The sequence below is a fragment of the Schistocerca serialis genome, chromosome 3 (genome assembly GCF_023864345.2).
Source record: "Schistocerca serialis cubense isolate TAMUIC-IGC-003099 chromosome 3, iqSchSeri2.2, whole genome shotgun sequence".
In the NCBI taxonomy this organism is placed as follows: domain Eukaryota; kingdom Metazoa; phylum Arthropoda; class Insecta; order Orthoptera; family Acrididae; genus Schistocerca; species Schistocerca serialis.
In genome coordinates, this window is record NC_064640.1 from 265,442,307 (window position 1) to 265,469,054 (window position 26,748).

Here is a 26,748-nt window from a genome sequence, read left to right on the forward strand (position 1 = left end):
CAAACAGAATGTTATCAGCATGTTATGTCCTTAGAGTCCTGTGATCAGTATGTAACAGCTAATGTCCTTTAGTTACATACTATTCATATGTACACCCAATTCTTAGCTATGGAATTCTTTTCTGGAGAACAAATGTACTAAATATGAATACAGTTTTCAAACTACAGAAAAGCGCCATTAGAATTGTAAGCAAGTTAATAGTTGAACTCCTTGTACAGGTCTGTTCCAATCACAGGGAATTTTAACCACACCATGCGGGTATATTTACCAATCAATTGCACACATAAAAAATAACATTGATGTTTACTGCATGAACAGTTCTGTCCAGAACTATGGAATAACATCGAGGCTGAACTTACATTTATGAAGAAAGAATAATCATAAATTCAAAACAGCATTTTCTACCAAGGAATAAAACTGTACAGTAAACTGGGTACGGAGATTAAAGTGATTTCTGAAACAAACTGATTTAAAAATGCAGTTAAAAAGCACCTTTCAAGCAATACATTCTATTCAGTGAAGAATTACTTAAACGAAACAGAGTATTGGTTTGGTAAAAATGTAACTCAAATAATAATAGCATTAATAAAACATCTATCATTTCACATCACACTTTTACGCTATGTTTTTTCCTTCTTCTTTTCATTTCTGTGAAACTTACTACCAGACCTATGCAATGTATAATACTAACTCCTTATCCTCTTTCTAAGCACAACATCTCATTCAATGCAGAGGGATAATGACTCAGTTTTTCAGGCTGGCATATAGGAAACTACCAGAACATTGTCACTGTGTTACTGATATCAGCTGACAGTGTGTGTAGTGTTACATTATTTAACAATGTGAGTATACTGTGTGTAGTGAGTGCAATCACTGGGAATGAGAAATAAATGAGCAGTGCAGCAATAGCTTTTTGCATTATTACGTAACTTCTTTGCAAAACAGTATAGTACACTAGGGAGTGTAGAACAGCCACCAGAAAGTATTTGTGTTGTTACCAAGCCTGGTAGGTTATATAAAGAGCGTGAACAGCATCAGATGTTGTGTGATCATTGTGAAGGAGATGGAGATGCCATGTACTTGTATGACACAGAATTATCAACACCTGAAATTTTGAAATGACCATCATTATGGGTCGAATCACTCAGTATCTAAATTTATGGGGCAATCACCATATTTAGCACCAAACATATGATAACCCCTTCACATATGAGTCTGCCATCTGAGAACAATTAGTGAACTCCGTGAAACTTCTTGGCAGATTAAACCTGTGTGCCGGACCGTGACTCGAACTCGGGACCTTTGCCTATTGCGGGCAAGTGCTCTACCAATTGAGCTAGCCAAGCACGACTCACGCCCCGTCCTCACAGCTTTACTTCTGCCAGTACCTCGTCTCCTACCTTCCAAACTTTACAGAAGCTCTCCTGCGAACCTTGCAGAACTAGTGAACTCCCTGCAACATTCTCTCATACTGCACCATTGATCAGAGACTAGTAGCAGCCAGACTAGGAAATTACCATTCCATACATAGCTTCCCATTAACACTACAACGCAAATGGCTGCATCTGGAGTGTTGCTGCGATTGTTAATGAGTGGCTTCACACTGTGTTCAGTAGTGAGTCACATTTCTGCACAACCGCAGATCACCATCGTCAGAAAGTATGGTGACAACCTGGGGAGCGGTCTCACTCTTCCAATGTTTGGAGAGGTAGAGCAGTGTTACTGTTGGTGTGGGGAAACACTGAGTATGTTTTAAGGTCATGTCTGGTAGTGATTGATGGCACAATACGTCAAAAACGTCCAGATTTTCATGTGCTACCTCTCATGGGACAATACTGTGGTGCCATTTTTCAATAAGACAATGATTCTCTCTACATGGTATGTCCCTCTATGAACTTTCTGTATGGTGTTAATGTTCTCCTGTAGCCATAAAGATCCCCAGATCTGTCCACGATAGAACATGTGTGGGACCAGCTGGAAAGTTATCTCTGTCCCAGTACCAGTATCCAGAATATCAAGGGCCAGTTACAGTAGTTGTGAGCCATCTTGCATCGGGAGACACTGTAGTGGTTTTATAATATCCTTACAAACATCATCAGTGCTTGGATCCAGGCCACTGGGGAAGCAAAGTCACACTGACAAGTGTACTCAGACTCCCAAGTACTTTGTAAATTTGATTCGATTTTGCAATCACTGAAATAACATTGCATACCCTTTCAACCTGTGAAGTTTCATTTTGTTTTGTCCTCCCCCTCTGGATACTTCACCTTTTTGTGGTAGTATATTTCAACATAACACAAAATACCATTGCCCCTCTAAGACTTCACACAAGGTCTACGATTTTTTTAGTGAAACAATGCACCAAGAAACAACATTCAATATGAGGAAAACACTACCACAAATGACAATTTAGAACTTACAAAACCACTGATGGTAATTTCAAGAAAGTGGATCAATTATGGGAAACTTTAATAAACAAATTACAGCATACTTAAAAGGACACATATTTCTGATAACTACAAAAAATTAATGCTTTCACTCTAAAACGACACATGCTGTGAATTATGAACATGTACACTGTTTAATTAAAGGCATCTGGATGCATATTAGTGGACATTAATATGGGGTGTGTCCACCCTTTGCCCTTATGACAGCCTGAGCACTGCTGCCAACACTCTCCATACAGTGTTTGAATTTATGTGGGGGAATGGCAAACCAATCTTCATCAATATCCAAATCCAGGGAAGTGAACTGGACCCAAGGTGTAGGACCACTTTTGCATGGGATTGGGTTGTGGTGGTGGGTCTTGGCAAGGGAGCAGGTCATTAGCAGCTTCGACAGTTAGCATCAAAAGTCAAAAAATTATATTGACATGTGACTACACTCATAGTGTCTCAGCAGAGGCAGCAACCACAGCCCCTTGCAGCATGCGGGGAGTATGGTGCATGGCGGCGGCGAGCTGACAGTCACCAGAATGCAGCTGTGTGTGTGCTAGTTAGCATGACATGGCTCCTCATGGTTGGAGCCAGTGGTGCTGAAGACTGCTGGCTGTTGGTGAAGAAACGCCAAGTCCAAGAAGGAGGGCCTGGCACTAGCAAATGGTGTAGCAACTGAGGCCCAAGGTTATGACAGCTATATGTGGTCCCATTTTTCTCAGTCGCCTGTCGTAGCCATCTCATCCCCATAGGTACTGTCAACTCCTAACCCTTCTGCTGAAGTTAATGGTTATTTATACTGGCTTGCGGTCCACTTGTTGTGCCAATGTGCTGTTTCCAGTCATGTTTCAGACAGAAAATCTGTGGCCTGGCATTGTGTAAATAGCTTGGTTTATCCTACAAGATCTCTATCTTACCACTGTATTGACGTATTACAGGGATTGGTCTGGTCTGCATTATTATGTGTATACAGCCCCATTGGTGCACTCGGCATGGTGACACCTTGGCACCTTCTGGTTACCTTCAACTGCTGCATTTGAAGCGCTAGTTTCTGTGTTAATGTCCAAAAAATAGTGGTGGCCCATTACCTTCTTCCTCTCGAAGACCCAGCCATCAGGTCTCTACCCTATACCGATCTGCAACAGAACTCAGCATACATGGACGACAATGTACAATTTCTACAATTTTTTCCGCTTGAGTACTGGGAGGCTTGAACCACAAGGTTCAGAGGCTGTAAGTTTACACTACAGATGTTAGCCCTCTGGCTTCACAGTGCTCCCAACTATTCCCTCACAATGAGTAAGCTAAATTTTCCATTTTCACTCTTTTACAGTCACATAATTGCTTATAAAATCACACAACACAATTCGCAACTGCTGTTGTTAACCTTGCTCAGTCATGCTACCATGGCAACCCTCTGTGTGACGGTTACATCTCAAAGCATCTCTCAAGGATCACTCGAGGCCTTCATGCCTTGTGAACTAGGGTTTTACAACATCTTAAATACAAGAAAACATATTTCTTAACACCACTCCCATTATAATGTTCTAGCACATAACAGTTGTGTTTTCAGGTTTTACTGACAAACTAAGAACAGTACCGAAGAACTCTTCTCATCTTAATAACTTGTCCTTAACAAATCAACTTTAACGGCACATGGTCTGGTTCTATTAATCTCTTGTGCTTGGCTACTCTGTCGCCTATTTTGTGATTTTTTAACTCGTTGTTTTCGAACATTCTTCGGAACTCTGTCCTTGTGACAACAGTTTTCTCATACTACCTTAGAAAAGGTGTTCCTAATCTGTTTTCATAAATAATTCACATGTGGTACTACAACTCACAATAAGTCAGCAGGTAGTTCCACTTTTTTCTGTCACTGTAGTGCTCATCAAAGACAGAATTTCTTTCTAAATGCTTGGCTTCCTGGTGTCCTTCCTCTTCCAAAGCTACTTCCTCTGCCAAGTTTCACTATATCATACGAATTAAGCCTTTGCGGGTTTGTTCACAGTTTAATCAGCAAAGATGAACAGTGCGACAGTACCCTACTGGCAACGGTTTGCCCTAGGAGGAATTTTTTCCCTTCAGGTCCCACTGCGTGCCGCCAAAAGTCAATTTTGGCCTGATGTTCAGACAGGAAGTTTACTCTTAGGTTTTCCTCTTAGCTTTCACGCACTGAGGATAAGCTTCTTGCTTTACAAGGCTGTTGAGTGAGTGCTTGTGCTGCTGTAACATTCTGAACGTCAAACATTCACTCCCAAGGCATATACTCAGCCTTGATGGCCTGATCATTAGTTTTACAAACTTTTTCTATCCTCATCCTGCCTCTGAGTAAATATATGAGCCTGTACCATTTCCTCCACAACGTCTGCCACACAACTATCGATGTTAACAGCTTTACGTCGATTCCCCATAATATCTACAATAACGTCATCTTCTGTGATTCCATTCAGTACGACACAACAGTCAGTGTTGCCGCACGGTCTAGGGCGTCATGCATGGTTCACACAGCTCCCCCCGTTGGAGGTTCGAGTCCTCCCTTGAGTATGGCTATGTGTGTTGTCCTTAGCGTAAGTTAGTTTAAGTTAGATTAAGTAGCGTGTAAGCCTAGGGACCGATGACCTCAGCAGTTTGGTCCCATAGGAACTTACCACAAATTTCCAACAGTCAGTTGTATATGTACTTCTCTGCACATCTGACCCAGGCTCCACAACCTGTAAACAACAGCCACTATCACCCAATAGTGTTGACACTACTCCAGTTAAATCATCCATGTTGCTATCTACGCACCTATTCACTCCCATACAGAACACACTTACGTTGTCTGGCACTACAGCTTCTTCAGACTGTACAACTCCACATGATATTGGAGCAGATACTTCTGTCTTATGCCCCTAATGGTAAGAATTTTAGTACCCCATTCATTGGGAAAACTCTCTACCATGTCATAACCCACTTAATTAATTATCTTATAATTTTCCCATTCAAGGAATTGCTCCACCAGGCATTAAATACTGGTCACATACCCACAGGTTCAACACACTTAACCACAGCAGCGTTAGTTGGATGTATTGTGGTAAAAGGTAAACTAAACACAGGCCTGCTCTTCTTCCTTTCAACTTTCTCCTTTCGCTCCTTTCTTTTCATTTTCCCCTCTTCACCTCTTCTTTTTTTCCCTCTGATCTCCTCTGCAAATCCTCCTCCATACTCTGCAGCCTCGTGGCTTAACCTGGAGTGCTTCCAGTCTTTTGGACATCTTTACATTCTCCACTCATATCTTATCCACTTTTTACATTTTTCAATGCTTCCTCTGTTGTAGCCCCCTGGGGTACAGCAAGGGCTCCCAGTGGTACTGCCCATGACATGATTACCCTTTATCCTTTATGCAAACACAAATGACAAGGACACTTAAATGTACAGCACAGATAGTCCCAGTCTTCAAGAAGGGTCGTCGAGCAGATGCGCAAAACTATAGACCTATATCTCTTACGTCGATCTCTTGTAGAATTTTAGAACATGTTTTTTGCTCGCGTATCATGTCATTTCTGGAAACCCAGAATCTACTATGTAGGAATCAACATGGATTCCGGAAACAGCGATCGTGTGAGACCCAACTCGCCTTATTTGTTCATGAGACCCAGAAAATATTAGATACAGGCTCCCAGGTAGATGCTATTTTTCTTGACTTCCGGAAGGCGTTCGATACAGTTCCGCACTGTCGCCTGATAAACAAAGTAAGAGCCTACGGAATATCAGACCAGCTGTGTGGCTGGATTGAAGAGTTTTTAGCAAACAGAACACAGCATGTTGTTATCAATGGAGAGACGTCTACAGACGTTAAAGTAACCTCTGGCGTGCCACAGGGGAGTGTTATGGGACCATTGCTTTTCACAATATATATAAATGACTTAGTAGATAGTGTCGGAAGTTCCATGCGGCTTTTCGCGGATGATGCTGTAGTATACAGAGAAGTTGCAGCATTAGAAAATTGTAGCGAAATACAGGAAGATCTGCAGCGGATAGGCACTTGGTGCAGGGAGTGGCAACTGACCCTTAACACAGATAAATGTAATGTATTGCTAATACATAGAAAGAAGGACCCTTTATTGTATGATTATATGATAGCGGAACAAACACTGGTAGCAGTTACTTCTGTAAAATATCTGGGAGTATGCGTACGGAACGATTTGAAGTGGAATGATCATATAAAATTAATTGTTGGTAAGGCGGGTACCAGGTTGAAATTCATTGGGAGAGTGCTTAGAAAATGTAGTCCATCAACAAAGGAGGTGGCTTACAAAACACTCGTTTGACCTATACTTGAGTATTGCTCATCAGTGTGGGATCCGTACCAGGTCGGGTTGACGGAGGAGATAGAGAAGATCCAAAGAAGAGCGGCGCGTTTCGTCAACGGGTTATTTGGTAACCGTGATAGCGTTACGGAGATGTTTAATAAACTCAAGTGGCAGACTCTGCAAGAGAGGCGCTCTGCATCGCGGTGTAGCTTGCTCGCCAGGTTTCGAGAGGGTGCGTTTCTGGATGAGGTATCGAATATATTGCTTCCCCCTACTTATACCTCCCGAGGAGATCACGAATGTAAAATTAGAGAGATTAGAGCGCGCACGGAGGCTTTCAGACAGTCGTTCTTCCCGCGAACTATACGCGACTGGAACAGGAAAGGGAGGTAATGACAGTGGCACGTAAAGTGCCCTCCGCCACACACCGTTGGGTGGCTTGCGGAGTATCAATGTAGATGTAGATGTAGATGTACCACTTCCCAACATTTCTCACCACTTCACGTTTATGTACAGAGCCATATTCTTTACTGAACACCATTCTCTGTTCGAAATGATACAAACTAACAAACTTTTCCTCTGGCGTCTTGAAACTCTATTAAATACATGCAAAACAAAAATAAATAAACAAAATAATTAAAAATCAGCAGAACAAAATCAGATTATGAGAAGGACTCTTAACTGTAACACTACAATAATGCTTCTTACTGGGACATAATTTCTCTGCCTGACTAGCTGCTCATAATTGCTATTTCACACATTGAAAACAATGAATACTCCTTGACAGCACTCATCTTCACCTCCTGAATTGCTACACATAGTTAACACCTTACATACCACTAGGCAATGAGTCACACTCCTGGCAATTGATAATACATATTGTCAAAAGACCCACTAACTCTCCATGAAACTTGCAGCCAGAAAAAATACAGTAAACGAAAAACTTTACTCACCTCACCCCTATCTTTATGAGCTACAACCCTGCAGTAGTTGAGTCGTGTCCTCCATCCACGGATGGCGGTTTTATTAATTGTAGATCCCACTTCTAATAGCAACTGAACTGGACCTGAGCTGTAGGGCCACATCTATACAGGGCCAGGTCGTGGCAAATGGTTTTGATGTGTATGTAGTGTATTTAAAAATACTGGAGTATGGAATGGAATGCAGTGATAGCATTAAAGCTGACGAAGTTCTGTCGTGAATGGGAGTGTTTAAGGGATCTGGAAATTTCATTCTAAAAAAAAATTATGAAACAGTCCATATTCTAATTCATTTAAAGGTCAGACACTGATTTTGTCCCACCACACACACTGACTGATTGTTTTTTATTTGATCCCTTTTGATTACGTTTTGTGCAAAGTGTCTACTTGTAATATAGGACAAGTCAACTTAAACCTATTTTCTTATAATATTTAACCTATTTATTACAATTTAATACATAAAAGTGGCAATACTTATAATAATGTTGCATACATTTTTCACCAACTTTTCAGGTCCTGAAAGTTATTTGCATACTACATTATACTCATATTTACATTTTTCTCTCAGTATTCATGTTCTCGTGTTATTCAAATATCATAATATGTTCAATTAGTGACAGTACCTCTATAACAGTAATAGTAGCACTTTTCATTTATTGATACGTATACTCCTCTACTCTATAAAATTCATTTTCCATTAAATAATCCTTTAAAAGTTTTTGGAATGCTTCCTACTTTCTAAAAGAGAGGTCCTTTCCCAGCGTCGTTTTTTCTTTTGTAGATGATCAGCTTCTCGCAGCAAAATAAATGCTTCATATGCGACGACTGCTAAATCCTCTTCTTATCATATCGAACTGCGATTCCACATGATCGAATCCCTTGGCCTAATACCTTGGTATGATGAAGATGACAGGTCGAACCCATTGGCTAACGTTTGTTGACCTTCACTGGCCAAGTGAGTAGTGTGTACACGCTTTTAACTGACAAAGACGGAAATAAACGTTCGGTTTGTTTCTTGGTTGGATCACACAAGTGACAACCACAGTCTAACATAACAGTCGCGACACTCACTGCTTAAAAGTTGTTGCCGTTTGACAGATGGAGCGACACTAGCGCTCAGAGCGGCAGGTAAGGTGAACGTCAGACGCGTCGTAAGCATAATGTTTGTTTGCATCCATTTCCTACGTAATTTCCGAATTATTAGAGTTAGTTTCTTGCCTCCAAGAGTTTGTGTAGTATCAGAACGCATATATGTTTCTAAAACTGATTCTAAAATAAGCGCAAGTATGGACAAAAACCATGAATAGAGTGGCAAGCTACAACACATTCGTGAAGAAACACTTATGACATTGGGCAGAATTGCAGCTTACCACGTTGATATCAAAAGAATATAAACACACAGATTCACATGTAAGAAGCACAGACATGTACATCTACATGCAAAAGCGATGGACAGCTCGTTTATCGTTCTGTAGGCCTACTGTGTTTGTCATTGTCACTTGTTTCCACGACCTTCATCTTTATATTATTCTAAGTGGGACAAGCAACTGACAAATAGTGGGAGAAATATGCTGAAAACATAATGAGCTGATTACATTATATTTCACGAAAAACCAAATATTTGAATGATTTTCAAACAATGTGTCTGTAGGCACTTTCTTTGTCCCAAAATAGTTTCGCTCGAAGTCTAGCGATCTGCACATTCTGACACTTCACACGCTTTTGTAAGACACGAACAGCTGCACTTAATCTAACCACTTCATCGTCAAAGCAGGTCTTGTGTTGATGATTCTCACGAATCTGGCACTAATAAATGGAGAGTTGAACTAGTTGCTTCTGTGTCATAGGACTGTTTTACAGCTTTAGATTGACTGTCGAATCTTTGTGGCAGTTTCTTCTTCATCGTCAGTTGAGGTGGCTTATTTGGAATGTCAAACAGTGTGGATACTGCATTCCACACGAGTTTGTTATTGTCTGCGTTCATGACCTGGTTTTGTTCGAAATGTAGCGAACAAAACCCAATATTATTATACAGGTAAACCGTGTCTTTCTTCATAAAGTCTTCTCGTCTGCTATTAACTAGTCATTTTTTCCTCCTAAAACGAAACATTCATGATTTATACACATACATTTGCAAATGAATCCTGACGATACAGTTTAGTAACATGATGGTATATACCTCTCAGGATCCTTAGGAAACCTAAAAAAGACAGCTGTGGTGTCTTCTTCCTATTCCTGCTGCAATTTATTGCGCTACAAACGCTCCCGATGGTAAAAACCATTGTATAAATCAAAATAAACAATCACTATTCGCTTTCATGATCGCGCCGAACTCACAGTTCAACCTACCGGCCGCTTGGAGCGCTGCTGGCGCTGAAGGCAACAAAATCGAGGCGAAGTGTCGCGACTGTTATGTTAGACTGTGTGACAACTGTGCTTCAGATTGTAATATCTTTGGTGTGTCATGTTTTATAAGTAATCTCTGGACGTGTGGGATGTTGTGTTTGTAACAAGGGATTTAAAGAATGGAGTCTGACGAGAGAAGGTATTGTTTATGTGGTCAAACTTATGATGCTACTAGAGATATGATCCAGTGTGATGGCTGCAAAGAGTGGTATCATCAAAGGTAATGTGTGAGTTTTTTGCTGTAGCGCATTTTTGTATTTTTATAGTTGGAATGTCTGTCGACTAGGTGAAACATACGGGTTCTGCTGTGCCTCGCTAAATCACCGAAGCCATAAAAATTCGTGGATTTCATTTAATGTGTTAGTTTTGTCAGGATTTCATAATACACTTGGTTATGAAGCTATTCCATGTTTAAGTATTCCTTTCACCATATTTGTTTATATAAATTTTCACATCTGCTACATACATTTCGAGTGTAAGGCCTTTGCGAAATACTCGATTGTTTTCCGAAGACCACCTCTTCCCCGTTGTACGTGAATTTGAAGTCTTCATTACCGCTTGGAAAATAACAAAAGCTCCTCATGAACTGGCGTCTTTTCAGCATTAACTGCCTTACATTGTTGTTACGTTACCTAAGTTATAGCATCGCTTCAATTTTTATAGCCACTTAGCAGCTGTACAAGTTAGTGTCGATTCACGACATTTTGAGTGACCCCCGTTAACATTGTTTACAAATTATTGACGAGTTCTGAACAACTATTTAAAATATTTCATTATTCACCACCACTTGGAAAGTTGTGTAAAAACTATGCTGAAGATTTTGTAAATCACAGTAGTCTATTTATTTCCTTAACGTGACAGTATTCATTTTCTCGGATCGTAATATTGATGATTTGAGAATGTAATCAGTGAATAGAATTCTGATACTATATATAGTTTTATAGACATACAGCCACAAGTCTAGCTGATTTGGATTGTTATGTATGCTGAGGTATTTACCTCCCGAATCCTGCAGATGTGTTATTCATATGTTATTGTAGCTATGTTAGTGATTCAGAAACTGTAAGTAGATTGGACTTCAGAACAGAACTGTCACTATCCAAAAGCAACCTTTTCTTTTTATTTCCACTTACAGTTAGCAGTGTAGTAGTACATATGCCTAGATATGCTAACATCTCTTTTGCATGTTCTGTAGCATACATAATTGTTGAAAGCAAATAAATTATCTGTATAAATTCTTGTCATAGTTTTGCTGACATCTCTTGCACTAGAACACCTACCGTATGAAAATCATAAATGTGTTTACATTGCTGTATATTTGGAAGTGTTCTGAAGTAATACATTTCCTTATAACTTTTCTGTAATTATTCAGGCGTGCCTGTCAGAATACCTTAAGTAGTGTCAGGTAGACTGCTAAATTCCTATGGATAAAGATGATTTAAACTGTTTAGTTATTTTTTCCTGTGTTGGACTGCTTGTTTCTAATTGTTCTTGTGATATTGCACATTCCAGTGGCCAAGAGATTGTATTATGATTTGAGAGAAATAGGTTAGTTGTGGTTTTATTCAAGTAATGATATGTGGTAATAGCAGGTGTAACATGTGAATATTAAATGACTTAGCCCATTAAAAGTGTTACTATTTTTATTGTTATTTCCCTCCCAGAAAGTTTGGTCTGCCAGGATGTGCGAGTGTGGCTGTATGGCCTATAACAGTGGGAGAGTAGGCCTACAAATGGATAAACCCTTTTACTTTAGTAATGAGCCACACATGACTCCTCGTTTATTTGCTAAGGCGGAGCTGTTAACTATGAGTTCCAGTCATACGGTACACAGGTTTATTCTGTGCAAATGTAGTGCTGATTGTGATTCCACCTACAAATTAAATAATGTATATTGAAAAGGTATTGGTTTTGTCAGACTTTTTGTTTCTAACTTTGATAGCTATTCCATGGTCACAGCCTTGTGTTGGAATGATCCTGTGTGTGTGATTCATTGTTTTGAATAGTTAATTGTCTGAATTGTAGCTGTGTATACTATGACTTGCATTCATTCCCTGCTCTCTCTCTCTCTCTCTCTCTCTCTCTCTCTCTCTCTCTCTCTCTCTGACATTTAATCACCATTTGAAAAAACTCCTAGTGTGTGCCTGATGTCTTATTTCCTCGGGTAAATTGTCAGTCATTAAATGGAAATTAAAGTAACTTTTCTCCCAGTGTGTACGTGGGAATACGTTTGTTACTCTTAGACTTGGATGGACTGTTAATACAAATTTCATAAGTAAGTAAATCTGCTGTGGGTAATATTCCCAGCTGCATAAACGGAGCTCTACCAGATGAATGTGAAACCCACACACAATTTCAAAAAACTTACGAAAGTGGCAAGAGAATTAAAATAGATCACTAAAGGTATAAAAATCTCTTGTGCCAAGACAAGAAAGCTATGTAAAGAAGAAAGATGTAGTAAAAAGACTGACTTTGTTCACTGCATTAGACAATACAAAATTATCTTTAAGAAAGATATTAAGGCAGCAAAGCAAATAACAAATAGTAGGCTAAATGTAAGATATGAGAATAAATCAAAAGCAGTGTGGTTCTGTGTGAAATCTGAATTAGGTTTCAAAGTCTTTAGTTATAAAATTTGTAAGGATGATCGTGTACATGAAATAATTGTAAATGTAGCTCAAATTTCAGTGTGTGTCAAAGACATTCTTCATTAGTATGGTGAAATCGGATGTCAGTGTTGCAGATTATAAGAACAAATAATGTCCCTTTGGACTTGGTCAGAGGTCTGAATGCCTCACAAAATTTAAAACAGTTTTGGCAGTACATGTAGAAAATGTCTTGTCATTGGAAAACAAAAATCTGCAGGTCAGAATGGTATACCCATAAGTCCTTAAATTTGTGCCTAAAATAATAGGACACCCACTATCTGTAATAATTAACTGATCTTTTGACCAGTTTCCCAGAGGTACAGAATTTAGACCACTGTGCAAGGGAGAAAGAGCTTTAGAAGATATTGGGAAATGATCAGCACATCACTCTTCTTCCAGCCATATGGAAAGTACACTGATCTGAAAAACTTAAGGATGAGAGAGGCAAAGTAATATAATATATTAATAAAAAGCTGGAGATCACTCCATGTGAGGAAATATAAATAAATAAAAATAAGCTTTAAGTCTCTATGACAGTTAGAAGAGCCATAGACAATTTGAATAAAGTTGTAGGGCTTAACAAAAGCCTTTGACTCAGTAAATCATGGACTGTTTATCTATGTTTGACAAAAATGTGTAGCATCCAGAAGGAGTGGAGGAAAGGAAATGAAACTTCGTCGGTTGAGAGCGTATATGATGATGTTCCAGTGCTCACAAAGTATATTCAAATTTACAAAGAACTTGGCAGTGTGATCCCACTTAAAAATAATCACTTTTCAATACAATTTAAGATATGGGTGGCAGCAGCTTTCTCAAGCCCACTGGTATCCAAAATTTAAAAATGAAAGTAATTTTAATGTGGGGTGGCTCTGACACTGGGAACAGCTCTAATGGTAGCTCCATCTCATTGCCAGTATCCAGGATACCAAGGACCAGTTACAACAATTGTGGACCATCTTGCATCAGGAAACACTGCAATAGATTTGACATGGTGCATGTATCCAGGTTAGAGGGGTTAAAATGTCTGTGGAAAGTAACAAAGCTTAGTGAAACTGAAAGAAATGCACAGTGAGATGAACAGATGTGGCAGCTTTATTCAATGCAATAACTACAATGAATTCGCCATGATTTATTTATACAGTTCCAACCGTTTACATACATGCCAGAGTCCCTAGAAATTACAAAATGAATTTTTGTCGCAATTTTCATAGCCAGATGAAGAGTGGTAAATGGACAAATGGGGTATCAAATTGACCATCATGAGATATAGTTTTGCAAAAAAAAATTGATTGTTTGAAAATAATCATGGTAATAAGAAAAAATTTCAAAATAAAAAATTTAGAAATCCTATCAAATGTTTTGTGAAATGATTCATTAGAAATAAAATAGATTAAGGAAATATTTGATGTGCCTTTTGTATGATACTTGAAATCATGTACAACAAGTGAGGTGCCAATTGAGAATTTGAAGTTCTGCCAGATAAATATCTTCTAGTACTCTAAAAAATTCTGATATTCTAAGGTGAGCATTGAACTTCAAATTCTCAATCTGTACCTAATTTGCTTTAATGATTTTTGAGCATTCAGTGGAAGGCATGTCAAATTTTTCTCTAATCTAGTTTTTCTTACTATTAAACAAATGATTTCACATAACATTTGACCTTTTTTTTTCTCTGGCCATTTACAAACTTGATAGGTATGGGATCAGGGGTAATGTTCTACAGTGGCTCACGTCTTATTTATGCAGTAGAAAACAGTGTGACTATATTTTCAAATGCTGCAAATTGTTCTTCCACATAGAAAACAGTGAAAGTAGGTATATCTCAAGGCCCTATCCTATGACCTATTTTGTTCTTCCAGAATAAACTTGCACTTTGAAAGAAGTGTTCATTGATTTGACATTGCCTGACAGATCAAAATCATGTGCCAGACTATGACTTGTTCCTGTTATACATTAATGTTTTATCCACCAATGTAAATGCCCATTTTATTTTACCTGCAGATGGTGCACCCATGTTAATTGAAGACTGAGTAAAAATATGTCCCGATTCCATCAGTGTAATAAACCAGCATGTTATGCTTCAAATTGCTTATTTAAGTGGCAATTTTACAGAGATGAATGAACTTAATTTTAACTCTTCAAGGCAACCAAGTAAATGTATTTAATGTTCACAAAAACTTTTCTTGCTTTTAAGAAAAAGATAACACTTTGGACAAACGGTTTACAAATGTGTTGGTTGGCTACCAACAATAAATGAAGAGGAAGTGTCTAAAATGTGACAGTCATTAATTGGAGAAATCATTCTGCGTCTTGAAGGTTTGAATGAAGCTTTTACCAGTGTTTTCCAAGGGAATAGCACATGGATACCCAAATGAATTGTGAAGTGAATACTCAGTTATTGACAACACACAACCTCCAGTTAGGTCAGCAGGAGAATATGAAAGTTATATTGAACTGACATTTGATTCATCATTGGAAAAAAAAAATAATTAAATCAATGCCATTACTGGAATTGTGGCACAGTTCACAAGATGTGTAGCCTAGGTTGCTGCAAAAGGCTGTCTTTGTACTTTCACCATTTGCAGCTGCATGTGTGTGCAAAACAGGAGACTCAATTCATGTATCAACAAAAAAGTAATACTGCAACATACGCTGTTTATGTTGTTTTAAACATAACTTACGTTAAGAGCTTTTGGGTTTGTTTTGAAACAACTTTTTGGAACAAATAAAACATTATTTGGAATAATTATCCTTTTTGTTGCAGATAATCCATCTATAGTATGTTGCATTAATTCGTTCTATAGAAACATACCAGGGGTTCCATAATAAAAGGTGATATTTAGATGGTCTTTACTCATTGAAAAGATTAAAACTGCAATAAATCATCTAGAAACGTAGTTTCAGCTCAATGGATTAACACTGAACAGTCCAAAGACCCATATAATCCAGTTCAGAACAAAACAAGCAAAATCCAAAGGAATTTGTTAATCACAAAAATAGATTTCTAGAACAAGTGGTTTCTGTTTAATTCCTTGAATTAAACCTAGATAAGAATTCAAACGGGATTAAACATGCTGAGTATCTGGTAAACAAATTATGTAGCTTTGCAATTGCAACCCAAATATTAGCTAGTGCCACTGACATAAACATTAGGAAAAATGTGTTCCATGGCTACTTCCAATCAGTTATGGTATTGTTTTTAAGAAAAATTCGAGCAACACATTGTCCATAGTAAAATTGCAGAAAATAATTATTAGAAACACGTTGTACTTCGAAGGGGACCAGGTTGGCCATTGTTTAAAACTGCAGTTACTAACAGTTATCTCCCTGGTATATCTAAGATATTACCATCTTTTTACATAGGAATATATGCTGGAACTTGTGAACACTGTGGCCATTAATGAATGATGGCTGGTGAATAATGCAGCCAGTCACAATTACTCTTCAAATGCTTTTATTTTAGAGGCATAGCTGTTTTTCGGCATTCATTCCCATTTTGAGATGGCTAACATTTCCTGTTATAGAAATGTTCTCATCAGCAAATTGCTGGAACTGACAACATGCTGCTGATGGAGAACATTTTATGTAACTGTAAATGAGCATATGAATGCCCGAAATTGGTTATCACTCTGAAATAAAAGTGGTCATGTCTGGTGGCATTATTCACCAACAGATTATTTTATCCCCCTGCTCATCATTTAAATGTACCTGCTCAGACTCTCAACAAACTAAGAGGCAAGAAAATTATTAGTGTGAAGCTAGAGTCACTGAAAAAACAGCTACATGGTACTGTACCTCAGAGATGCTTCCAGTCAGTCGGTTTCAAGAAAGACAAACTGATTATTTGAGCAGGATGTAGTTTGTCACTTGCCTTGTTGTGTAGATGTAGCTGTCTTTTCACAGAAACCTTACATTAATGTTAAAATGTGTACATTATGAGATGAATAAATAAATATTCACAATAAATGCTTTTGCCTAAGTGAAGTGTTACCCATTTTATTATCCCGCAAGACATCAGTGAATGAAAATGTGCAATATATCTTATCGTACTTATTTCTGTGCACCCAAAATAGGTGATTATTGTTATGGTAAAAGTAGCAGAACTGCACCCACCTTTCAGCAGGCCTAGTGTATGGTATTTCCAGTTTCAAGTTTTTATTGTAAGAAATACAAAATTTCCTATCTTGATTCCCCCCACCCACTTGTAAGTATATGAGCTTATTAGGCATGGGATATTTTCTAAAAATACAGATCGTCCAGTTTTGTTCTGCTTTAATTTTAAACATAGTCTATTTGTGCAAAACAAATTAGTAATTTTCACAGATCATTGCTGACTGTTTTTCTCCATTGATACTTCTTTGCTTGACTTCACAACAAAGCTTGTATCATCTGAAAACAGTACTAATTCTGCCTCCTGATTCAAATGAAATGATAGATCATTAACGTAAAGCAAGAATTTCTCCCCAGCCTTGGGTAACTGTTGGCACTTTGTTTTTTAAATAAGAGCTAACCCAGACATATTTGGAACCACATATCCATAAAAACTCCACTTCTCTAGGAGAATGTTATGATTGGCACAATCAAGTGCCTTCGGTTTTTGTCACAGTATATCCCAAATAGTGATATTTTGCCATTTAAAGATTTTATTATGTGCTCATTAAATATATAAGTAGCTGACTCAGTAGAGTGGGCCTTTTGAAATCCAGACTGTGATTGGCCAGGTATGCCATTACTTTAGAGGATGGTAACAACACTGGAGTGTGTTACCTTTTCAAAAAGTTTAGAAAATTATATAAGAAGTGACACCAGCCAGCAGTAGTCCCTCACATCTGTGGAGCCACCTTTTTTTTTTTTTTTTTTTTTTTTTTTTTTTTTTTTTTTTTTTTTTTTTTTTTAAGAAAGGTCTAACCATGGCATATTTCAATCTGTTTGGGGATATACCCTGAATTAATGATGTGTACTGCGATTAAGAGCATTACACAATATAGAGCCACAACTTCTTAGTGTCTTCTTAGATATGTTATTCACCCCATGTGAATTTTCATTTTTTAGTCATTATGATTCTCCTTGTTTCAAATGGGGTTGTGAGATTAATTTCTATTTCACTAAATGTACTCTGTATAGCTTGTTTAGTGTACTTTTTGGCCTTCTCGTTTGAACTATTTTCACCAATTTTCTCACCTATTTTTAAAAAGTAGTTATTAAAAATTTATGCTGCACATGAAGTGTTTTTTACGATGCTCTGTTCTCTTTACAGAACTAATGTCATCTCCTATGCTTCTTTCCCTGTCTCTTTGACAATATTTCTTATTGATTTGATTTTATTGTACAATCTGTCAGCTGAGGTAGACCCATAAAACATGGAAGTTGCAAAACAAATGTCTAATAAGTGCAAAAGTGTTGTTACTGTGGACTCTTTGTCATATAGAACAAGTCATTCCTAGTTAACTGCCTCCCAAAGCATGGCTTCCTTTTGACCAAAAATAAATATGGAGTATCCCCATTTCTTTGAAGATCTTAAATAGCGAGGATTTGTCCACATCTTCTGCATAGATGATTGCAGTGTGGCCAGTTTGTTTATGATGTGTAAGCAGATGCTCTGTCCAATAATTATTTTGGAGGTTGGCAAGGTATCTCCACTTCAGATGCCAAAATAATATTTTGGTGCAGAAACTAGATCCTTTGGACAGCATAGTCATTATATATAAAAAATTGAAAACATTAGCATGTTATGCACAATTACACATTAGTGACAAGGACTTTTATTTTAAAGCAGGTATTTTGCCTTTACTCAAGGATGAACTATATGTGCAAATGAAAGCATTTAAGAATTTCCTGGTGGTTTTCTAATGAAAGAGATCAAAAGTCACTAGTTTTATATAATTTAATAGTTTTACAGGGGGATGTTACATATTTGTTTGTTCCTCAATGCACAAACATGTTATGAGTGAGTTTAATGTAAACCAGGAGTGTAAGGTACATCTAGTGTTGAAAGGAAGGTAGAGGTTTTTTTTTTTTTTTTAATCCAGTGTCTTTATTGTATGAGTTCTTCTATAATGGAGTTAACATTTCTGATGAGAAACTGATAAAGGAGGAGCTTTATTGATGCACATTCTGTAAAAGTGATTTAATAGTAGAATGATGAAGATGCTGTAGAGAGTTTAATCACATGCATGTGTAGCTGCCAACATTAAGAACTCTTAACTTTCAACAGTCCATTTTCATGGAGCCTTTACTTAATGAAGTGGTTGTTCCTATCTTATTTCACAGGGTAACTTGAGCTGATTCTGTAAATATCTATTCATGTCTCCTAAATTTTTGCATAAATTTTCTGTAAATATTCCTTGTCTTCTTTTATCGTTAATGAGGAAAAATGGTTGCTTGTTCTGTCATGTGGCATAAATTAAATTTTAAGTACTTCAAAAGGCCTGCAGCATGTGGAGTTATACATACCTGCAACTACAAGTTATGGGAAGCATACACGTGAAAATTACAATTTTGACTTTGTACACCAAGCAGGATGGCACAGGTAGTAGCACACTGGACTTAAATTTGGGAGGAATGTGCCTCTGACCAGATTTCTCATGTTTTGCTGACATTAAGGCAAATATGAGGATTATTTCTCAGAAAAAGGCATAGCTGATCTTGTCACTCATTGTTGCCCTATCCTAGTTTGTACTCAGTCTCTAATTACATAATCATTCACAGGATGTTAAACATAATCCTACTTGCTTCCTTATTCACTTTGTATTGTATTAGAAGTGAATAATTCAAAATGTTTGGCAAGGAGATCTTAAAGTTTCTCCAGTGCATTTAATACACAGTCGCTGTTTAATTGCAACTAGATTCCATTGAGAGTCCATCCTCTCATTTTTAGTCTTCTTTATATATAAAAAACCTGCCATTCAGCCTGACCTGACATGGGTCCCATGTACATGAGCAGTATTACAGTACGGCCCATAAAAATGGTTTGCTACTAACTTAAGTTTTACAGTATTCTGCCAATAAATTGAAGCCTGCCATTTGCTTTATAAGTTAGCCTAAGTGGTCATTCTACTTCATATCTCATCAAATGTTTTACTCTGAATTATTATATTTATAACATGACTGCCTGCGGGATTTATCAGTCACAACTGGAGTCAAAGATTACCATACTTCTGTTTTGTGACATGCGCAACTTTGTTTCTCTAGATTAAGAGCTTGTTGCCACTCTTTGTACCAGTCAGATATTTTGTCGGTGTCTACATGGATATTAATGCACTGGATAGGATTTCCCCGCTGTGGACATGATAATTTGTGAAAAGCCTGATTGCAAAAGATACTGACCTAAAAGTCCTGAATGTATAACATTGTCCAACAACAACAGTATAGTCCTATTACACTCCCATTGAGCCACACCAGATATTACGTGTCTGCAGAGGGTTCCCATCTAAGGTAACCTAATGCATTCCGCCATCAGGAAATTTTCGATAGTCGCATGCATGATGTGTGTTTCCTTTAAAAGTCAATGATGTGATGCTGAATTCATGAATTCTTCATACTCATTCTAAATCATCACTTCCCATTGCAGAACTGTGTTCTGTGCAGTGTCACTACTTTCCTCTTATCTTAAATAAAATATTATTTGATGTTTTAAAATCTAATGAATAACAATTCCTCCAACACAGATTCCTCAAATCTCACTCGTAATTGGGAGTTGTTACTGATTACGTTAGAATAACTGGCTAGCATTGATAAAATGATAGAAAATGTGGACTATCAAGACAATAAGAACTTGTGATTTCTGCTATTACCAATTTAAAAAAAAATGTTAAGTATATTGCTCTGCCCTTTGATTGTCTATCTGATTGACTGCTAAGCAAATGCTATTATGCCATCTAAAATACCAGAATTGTGACAATGCTTTATCAAAGCCATTCATTTTAATTGTTTCAGTCTTAACTCAGATGTAAGGGGGAAAAAAAAAAAAACTGAAACTAATGCATTATTTACTTTACAGTTGCGTCGACCTGCAAGAATATCTTGTTCCATACGTGGACAAGTTTCATTGTCCTAAGTGCATCCACATAGCTGGGCCTTCAGTGTGTAAGTATCATATTTTTTATACACATATTTTCTTTTCTATTAGTATCAAATGTCATATGTCTGGTATTATTAACTCAATATTAACATTAGACTGGGGCACTGGAGGAGGCTGTCAGCAGTCTTGTTAGGGAACAAACTTACGATAGTGTAGGTTGTGACTTGAATAGGATTTGAGTTTGGAAATGCACGACTTAAGTTCACTTCACATTCCTTTTTTTTGCCTCCATGTCATCTTGATACAACTGCAAGGTGAGTTAATGAGACCTGAGAGGGTACTGAAGACTTCTGATACAGTGATATCTTGTTACTGATTGAGAGTGTGAGTAGGTCAATTTACACTATAAACATCGTGTATCTGAATACAACTGTGAAGGAGGGCTTTATTTCACTTAAGATTGGTGGTATAGTGGTTGGATGTAGTATCACTTCAGGTCAAACTTTAAAAGCATTCTGACAGACGTTCTTCGTAGCTGTGGGAAGTGGTCATTGTGCCAATTACGGTGTTTCAGTGAACAGTATTTATGTATTTTTCAGATGACAGAAGTGCTATTTGAAATGTGGGATGTAATATAACTGATTTAACTGATAGGGTAGCAGATAACACCAGGTTGGGGTTTACAGAGAAGAGGTGGTCACTTATCTGAAACAGAACACAGTGCATGTAGTTTCTGACACAGAACTCACATAAAAATAGGTTATTAAAACAGCTAGTGAAGTTGAAAATTTTAGATTTCTAAGAGTAAAAATGGTTGATAATCTAGTTCATAATTTTCTGCAGAAATTGGATACTGCTGTTTCCACTATAAGAATAGTGTTACATTGAGACATAGATTCAGTCATATTGTGTGGTTATCATAATTTGGTACAAATCTGTGCATTCATCAGGAATGTTCTTATCAGAGAAAATGGTGGTCAGAGGGGCCTATGGTGTCAGTTTGCAAACTTCCTGCATAACAGAATTCTAACACTGTCCCTCCTGTAGGCCACATGTTCTACCCCCCTTAAAAGTTTGTTTCTAATATGGGTTCATTTAAAAGGAACTGCAACAGTCATTCATTAAACAATTGGCAGAAAAGAAATTTGCATTTGGATGACACTTTGTTAACTGTAATGCAGAAAGAGTTCAATGTTCAATAGGCTTTGAGCAGAAGTGAAAAATTTGAGTTAAACTTCAGTTTTTCATATCTTAAGTTTAAAGATTAGCTTATGCCCCACCTTTGTTATTTGTACAGAAAAATATTGTTTCCATGTTTATTAGTGTTTTTAAAATTTCAATTCAGACCAACTAAGGACTACATCAAGATAACTGTCTCTCTTACCCTTTACCCTACTCTAAACTCTTTCATCATCTCACAATCTGCTCTTTTTCCTTTCATCTGTATTTGTTTCTTGTTGTTGTTCTCTTTGTTGTATCTTCCTGAAAACCTTTGAATTTCTTGACTTCTAGTCTGACATTCTCACTTTTGAGTAAGGTCTCTCACTCAATCTGCATTTCTTCCAAGTCCTTTTTTGTCTTACCTCCTCATCCTCTTTCACTGTCTGTTTTTATGTCTTGGAAGAAAATGTGATTCTTCTTTGTTAATCTGTCTTCCTTCATTCGCTTTAGATGTGTATAGAGTGTAACACCTCTTTTGCAGATGCCATCTATTATTGTAGTGCAGGATGTGTATATTTCCTTGTTTGACCACGAAACAAAATTGCAATCTTTGTTATTGATTGAGCCTAATATTTTTCACAAGATTCTTCTTCCTACCTTTTCCAAATCTTCTAACACCATTTTACATCCAGATAAAAATAGTGTTCGTGGCCCATGGAAGACATCTGGTTTTGCAATTGTACTATAATCCCTTAACTTAACATATTCAGAAAAAAATAGTTTTTATTGTACAGATTTCTTTCATTTATGCTCTTTTCATTTTTTCCAGTTTTGTTTTTAATTGTTTCTTTTTCATTTTTTACATTTATTTTTTGACCCAGATGTTTAAAGTTGTCTGTTGTCTTGGCCTTGTCACAATCTGTTTTTAAAATTCTCATTGACCATGCCTTCTGTCTTTTCAAATGATATTTATAGACCTGCTTTTCAGCTGTCTTCTTCTACATCTACATTTTTACTTTCCAAACCACTGTGAAACGTGTGGCAGAGGATCCCTGTGGGAGCAGTATGTAGGAGGCTGCAATTTATTCCTACGTTCATTGTATAAAATTGGTTCTAGAAGCTTTCTAAATAGTTTGTAATGGATTAGTTTGCATCTGTCTTCAACAATCTGCAACATCAGTTCTTTCAGAATCTTCATGACTCTCCCATGGGTCATACAAACTTGTGACCATTCATATTACCCTTCTTTTTATCTGTTCAATATCCACTGTCAGTCCTATTCGGCACAGGTCCCATACACTTCAGCAGTGTTCTGGGATGGGTAGCATGAGTGTTCTAGAAGTGGTGTCCTCTGTATACCAGTTGTACAGCACTCAACCAGTGAACTGCAACCATTGTGCCTATATGATGTTTCCATTCTCTATCCCTACAAATTGTTTCACCCAAGTGACTAGATTCTAACTGCCTCTCATTCATGTTATACTAACAAAATACTATGTTTGTTCATTTTGTGAAGTGCACTATTTGATATTTCTGAACATTTAAAGCAAATTGCCAATCCTTGGACCGCTTTGAAATCTTGCCAAGATCTGACAGAATATTTGTGCATCATCTTTCGGACAGTATTTCATTATTCGTATCTGCATCATCTTGGAAAGTCTGTGTTTGCTATTAATATTGCCCACAAGGTTTAATATACTATAGGAACAACAAGGGTCCGAACACAATTCACTAAACACACCCAAAGTTACTTCTACACCTGTCAGTTCCTATCTATCCAGGATAACTTTCTGCATCCTCCCTCCAATAACAAATTTTGCTTGATACCCCCATACAATCATACTCTTGATAAGAAGTATAGATGTGGTGCTGAGTCAAACACCTTTTGGAAATGGAGACACACTGCATCTACCTGTCAGCGTGGAACTATGTCTTTCATTATATCATGTGAGAAAAGTGCGTATTGGGTTTTACATAATTGATGTTCTCAGAATCCATGCTGGGTGGCATGAAAGAGGTCGTACTGCTCAAGATACCTCATTATGTTAGAACTCTGAACATGTTCTAAGATTTTTCAAGAAATGGATGTCAAGGATTTTGGATGGTATGCCCCCTCCCCCTCACCCCAGGGGATCGATGGGAGAATGTAGTTAAGAGGGGCTAACTTAGCCATAAATTCAGTATAGAATCATATAGGGATTCTGTTGGGCTCTCTGGCTCTAGAGATTTGTTCAGTTTTAGTGATTTCAGCTGTTTCTCAACATCACTGTCACTGATATCCATCTTACTCATCTTTATAGTGATACAGGAGTTAAATTGCAGGAATATACTGGGGTTTTCCTTTATAACGGAACATTTGAAAATGGGACTCAGCGTCTCTGCTTTTGCTTTGCTATCCTCAATTTCATTCCTATCTTGTTCGTGAGTCACTGCACACTAACTCTGTTGCCACCAATAGCCTGTACATGTGACTAGAATTTCTTTGGATTTTGTGAAAGGTCTTCCAACAATTTTTATGGTACTGTACTCATTGAACACTTCATGCATTGCTCTCTTGACAGCCAAACATTTCATTCAGCATCTGTTGCTCTGTGCTTTGTCTTGCACCTGTTATGCAGTGATCTGTTTCCTTAGAAGTTTCTTTACAGTGATTGTTTACTATGGAGATGTCCCCCCTCCCCCCACCTCCTCCCCCATGGTGAACCACTGTTCTGCTGGGTACTTATTTATCCAGTACCTGGTCAACTATCCTTTACACTCGAGCAATATTTTCTCTATATGCTCCCGTTCCGAGCTAAAAGTTTAAAGTTCCTCATTAGATATGATACTACTCTTTCCACTTGTTTTAGTTGGCCTTTATACTTTGGTAATCATTGTTGCCACAGCTCTCTTGGTCACTGATACCAGCTTTGACTCTGACTTCATCAGAGGGGTCAGGTCTCTTTGTTGCCATGAGTTAGGTTTTGAACTGTCTGTTCTAGATAGTTTTCAGAGAAGGCATCTGGCAATGTATCATAGGATGTCTTGTAATGCTCATCACTGTAGACTGCTTCACGGAAGAAGACACTTCCGCTCATAGAGGCAGAGCGATAGGGAGTCATAGAGGGGGATGAGGTTTGCACATGCATGGCGGCAGAGAGCGGGCAAACGAAGTCCGTGTTGCCGAACTGTGTTGCTGCAGACAAGTCGTGTTCATTCACCTTTGGTATTTCATATTATATGTTCAAATCTGTGATGGAATAGTACATTTTAAAACTGATTTTGATCATTTATCTACATGAGAGAAATTTTACTATTGAGTCTTGAGGTTGTGTCCACTTCTCCACAGAAATTGTGTGTGTGATGGTGGAAGGCAAGAACAGCTGATACATGTTTGTGAAGACGTCAAGAACAATTTTTCTCAAAATGAAGATTGTCTAGCAACTAGATTATTGAAAATAGTTGCAGTAATTGACATTTATTGTGATTTGGACTGTGTTATGGGGCAAAAATGTAATACGTAACAAAGTAAACTTCAGACTCGAACCGAAATCATTATATTTCTTTGACAACAGCTTCTACTCCATATAATTTTTTAAATGTGTGTGATGTGCGTATGAGGGCATTTTTCACTGCTGTTCAGTGTAAATCTCTATGCATAAGAAAAGAATTACTGGTAGCAAACACTAGTACAATAGACTATCGCAAAAATTGTCAGTGTGTTGTTACATTTTTCGATGACAACAGGCATTATGAGTTTAAACTAACTTGTTCGACATTACAGTGGGTGAATGCACTTCTGATGCATTGAACACGCTAGCAATTAACCATCTTCTTTATATAACTCGACGGAATGCTGACCCATAACATTGAAAACCACCGGTATATCGACAGGCAACCCTTCCTTTCATTTTAAGGCATTTTCCAATTTGTGCCATGAAAATGACAGGGGTTTACGTGTCGAAATACTGGAGTTTGTGACAAATTTATCCAGCCACAGTCTCTCAAGTAATAAAACAGGCTGGGAAAAGCTTAACTTCTCCTTGGGTAATGTGTTGACCATTATAGTCTGAATAATTCACAGGCTACATATTCCTAATCAATAAAAGCCAGGAAGTTCTCATGTACAGTGTATCCAATTGATATGTTGACAAAAATGTTTTTAAACCATGATTCTTTAAAACCAAAAAAGATCATTTTGTTTTAAACTCTACATCATAATACCATCTGATTGTAAATTTAGGATGATACATTCAAGGTTTTTATCCATTTTCACCTCCCTGTGAAAATCTTACTTTTCAGCGTGACACACACACACACACACACGGACCCCGAGCTAATGTGGCCTTCCTTCCTTTCCGGGCTGCATACCTTCCCTAACCGCATCCTTCCCCATCCCCCATCTTTGCCCCCCCCCCCCCCTCACCTCTGGCTCTTTCCTTCCCTTTCTCCCCCTCTGGGAGTATGGTTTGTGCCTACGTCCGGAGACGGACGCTTGTAAATGTACCGCATTCTTCGCCTTCCTTGCTTGTATGTCTTCAACTTTCTTTGTCCTTCTCTTCTCTTTACCTCTTCTCTTTACCCTTTTCTCCGCTGCGGCGTTTGAGACCTCTCCTTTCCTTTCCCTGTCTCTTTCTTCCTCCCCGTGTGTGTCTGAAGGCCGACCCATGCACTTCCATGCGTAGCCGGTGACGGGGTAACGCGTAATTCCCCGCCCCGGGTAGACAGGTAGGACACGTACGTACCCCCTGGTAACGGCCAGGCCCAGGGAGGGGTGATTACCCAAGCTGATACCTTCCACAAGCGCCGATTGGTCCCTCCGTCCGT

General features: G+C 37.9%; 1 protein-coding gene across 2 annotated transcripts in view; it reads left to right on the forward strand.

The window, feature by feature from the left end:
• The first annotated feature begins 10,199 nt into the window (after positions 1–10,199).
• LOC126471586 (lysine-specific demethylase phf2-like) overlaps positions 10,200–26,748 on the forward strand; it is a 175,273-nt gene continuing 158,724 nt past the window's right edge. For both annotated transcript variants that reach the window (XM_050099822.1, XM_050099823.1), the window contains exons 1-2: positions 10,200–10,333; positions 20,761–20,846. In XM_050099822.1, coding sequence (XP_049955779.1) covers positions 10,233–10,333; positions 20,761–20,846 — 187 coding nt within the window. In that variant the 5' untranslated portion in view covers positions 10,200–10,232. The remainder of the gene's footprint in view (positions 10,334–20,760; positions 20,847–26,748) is intronic.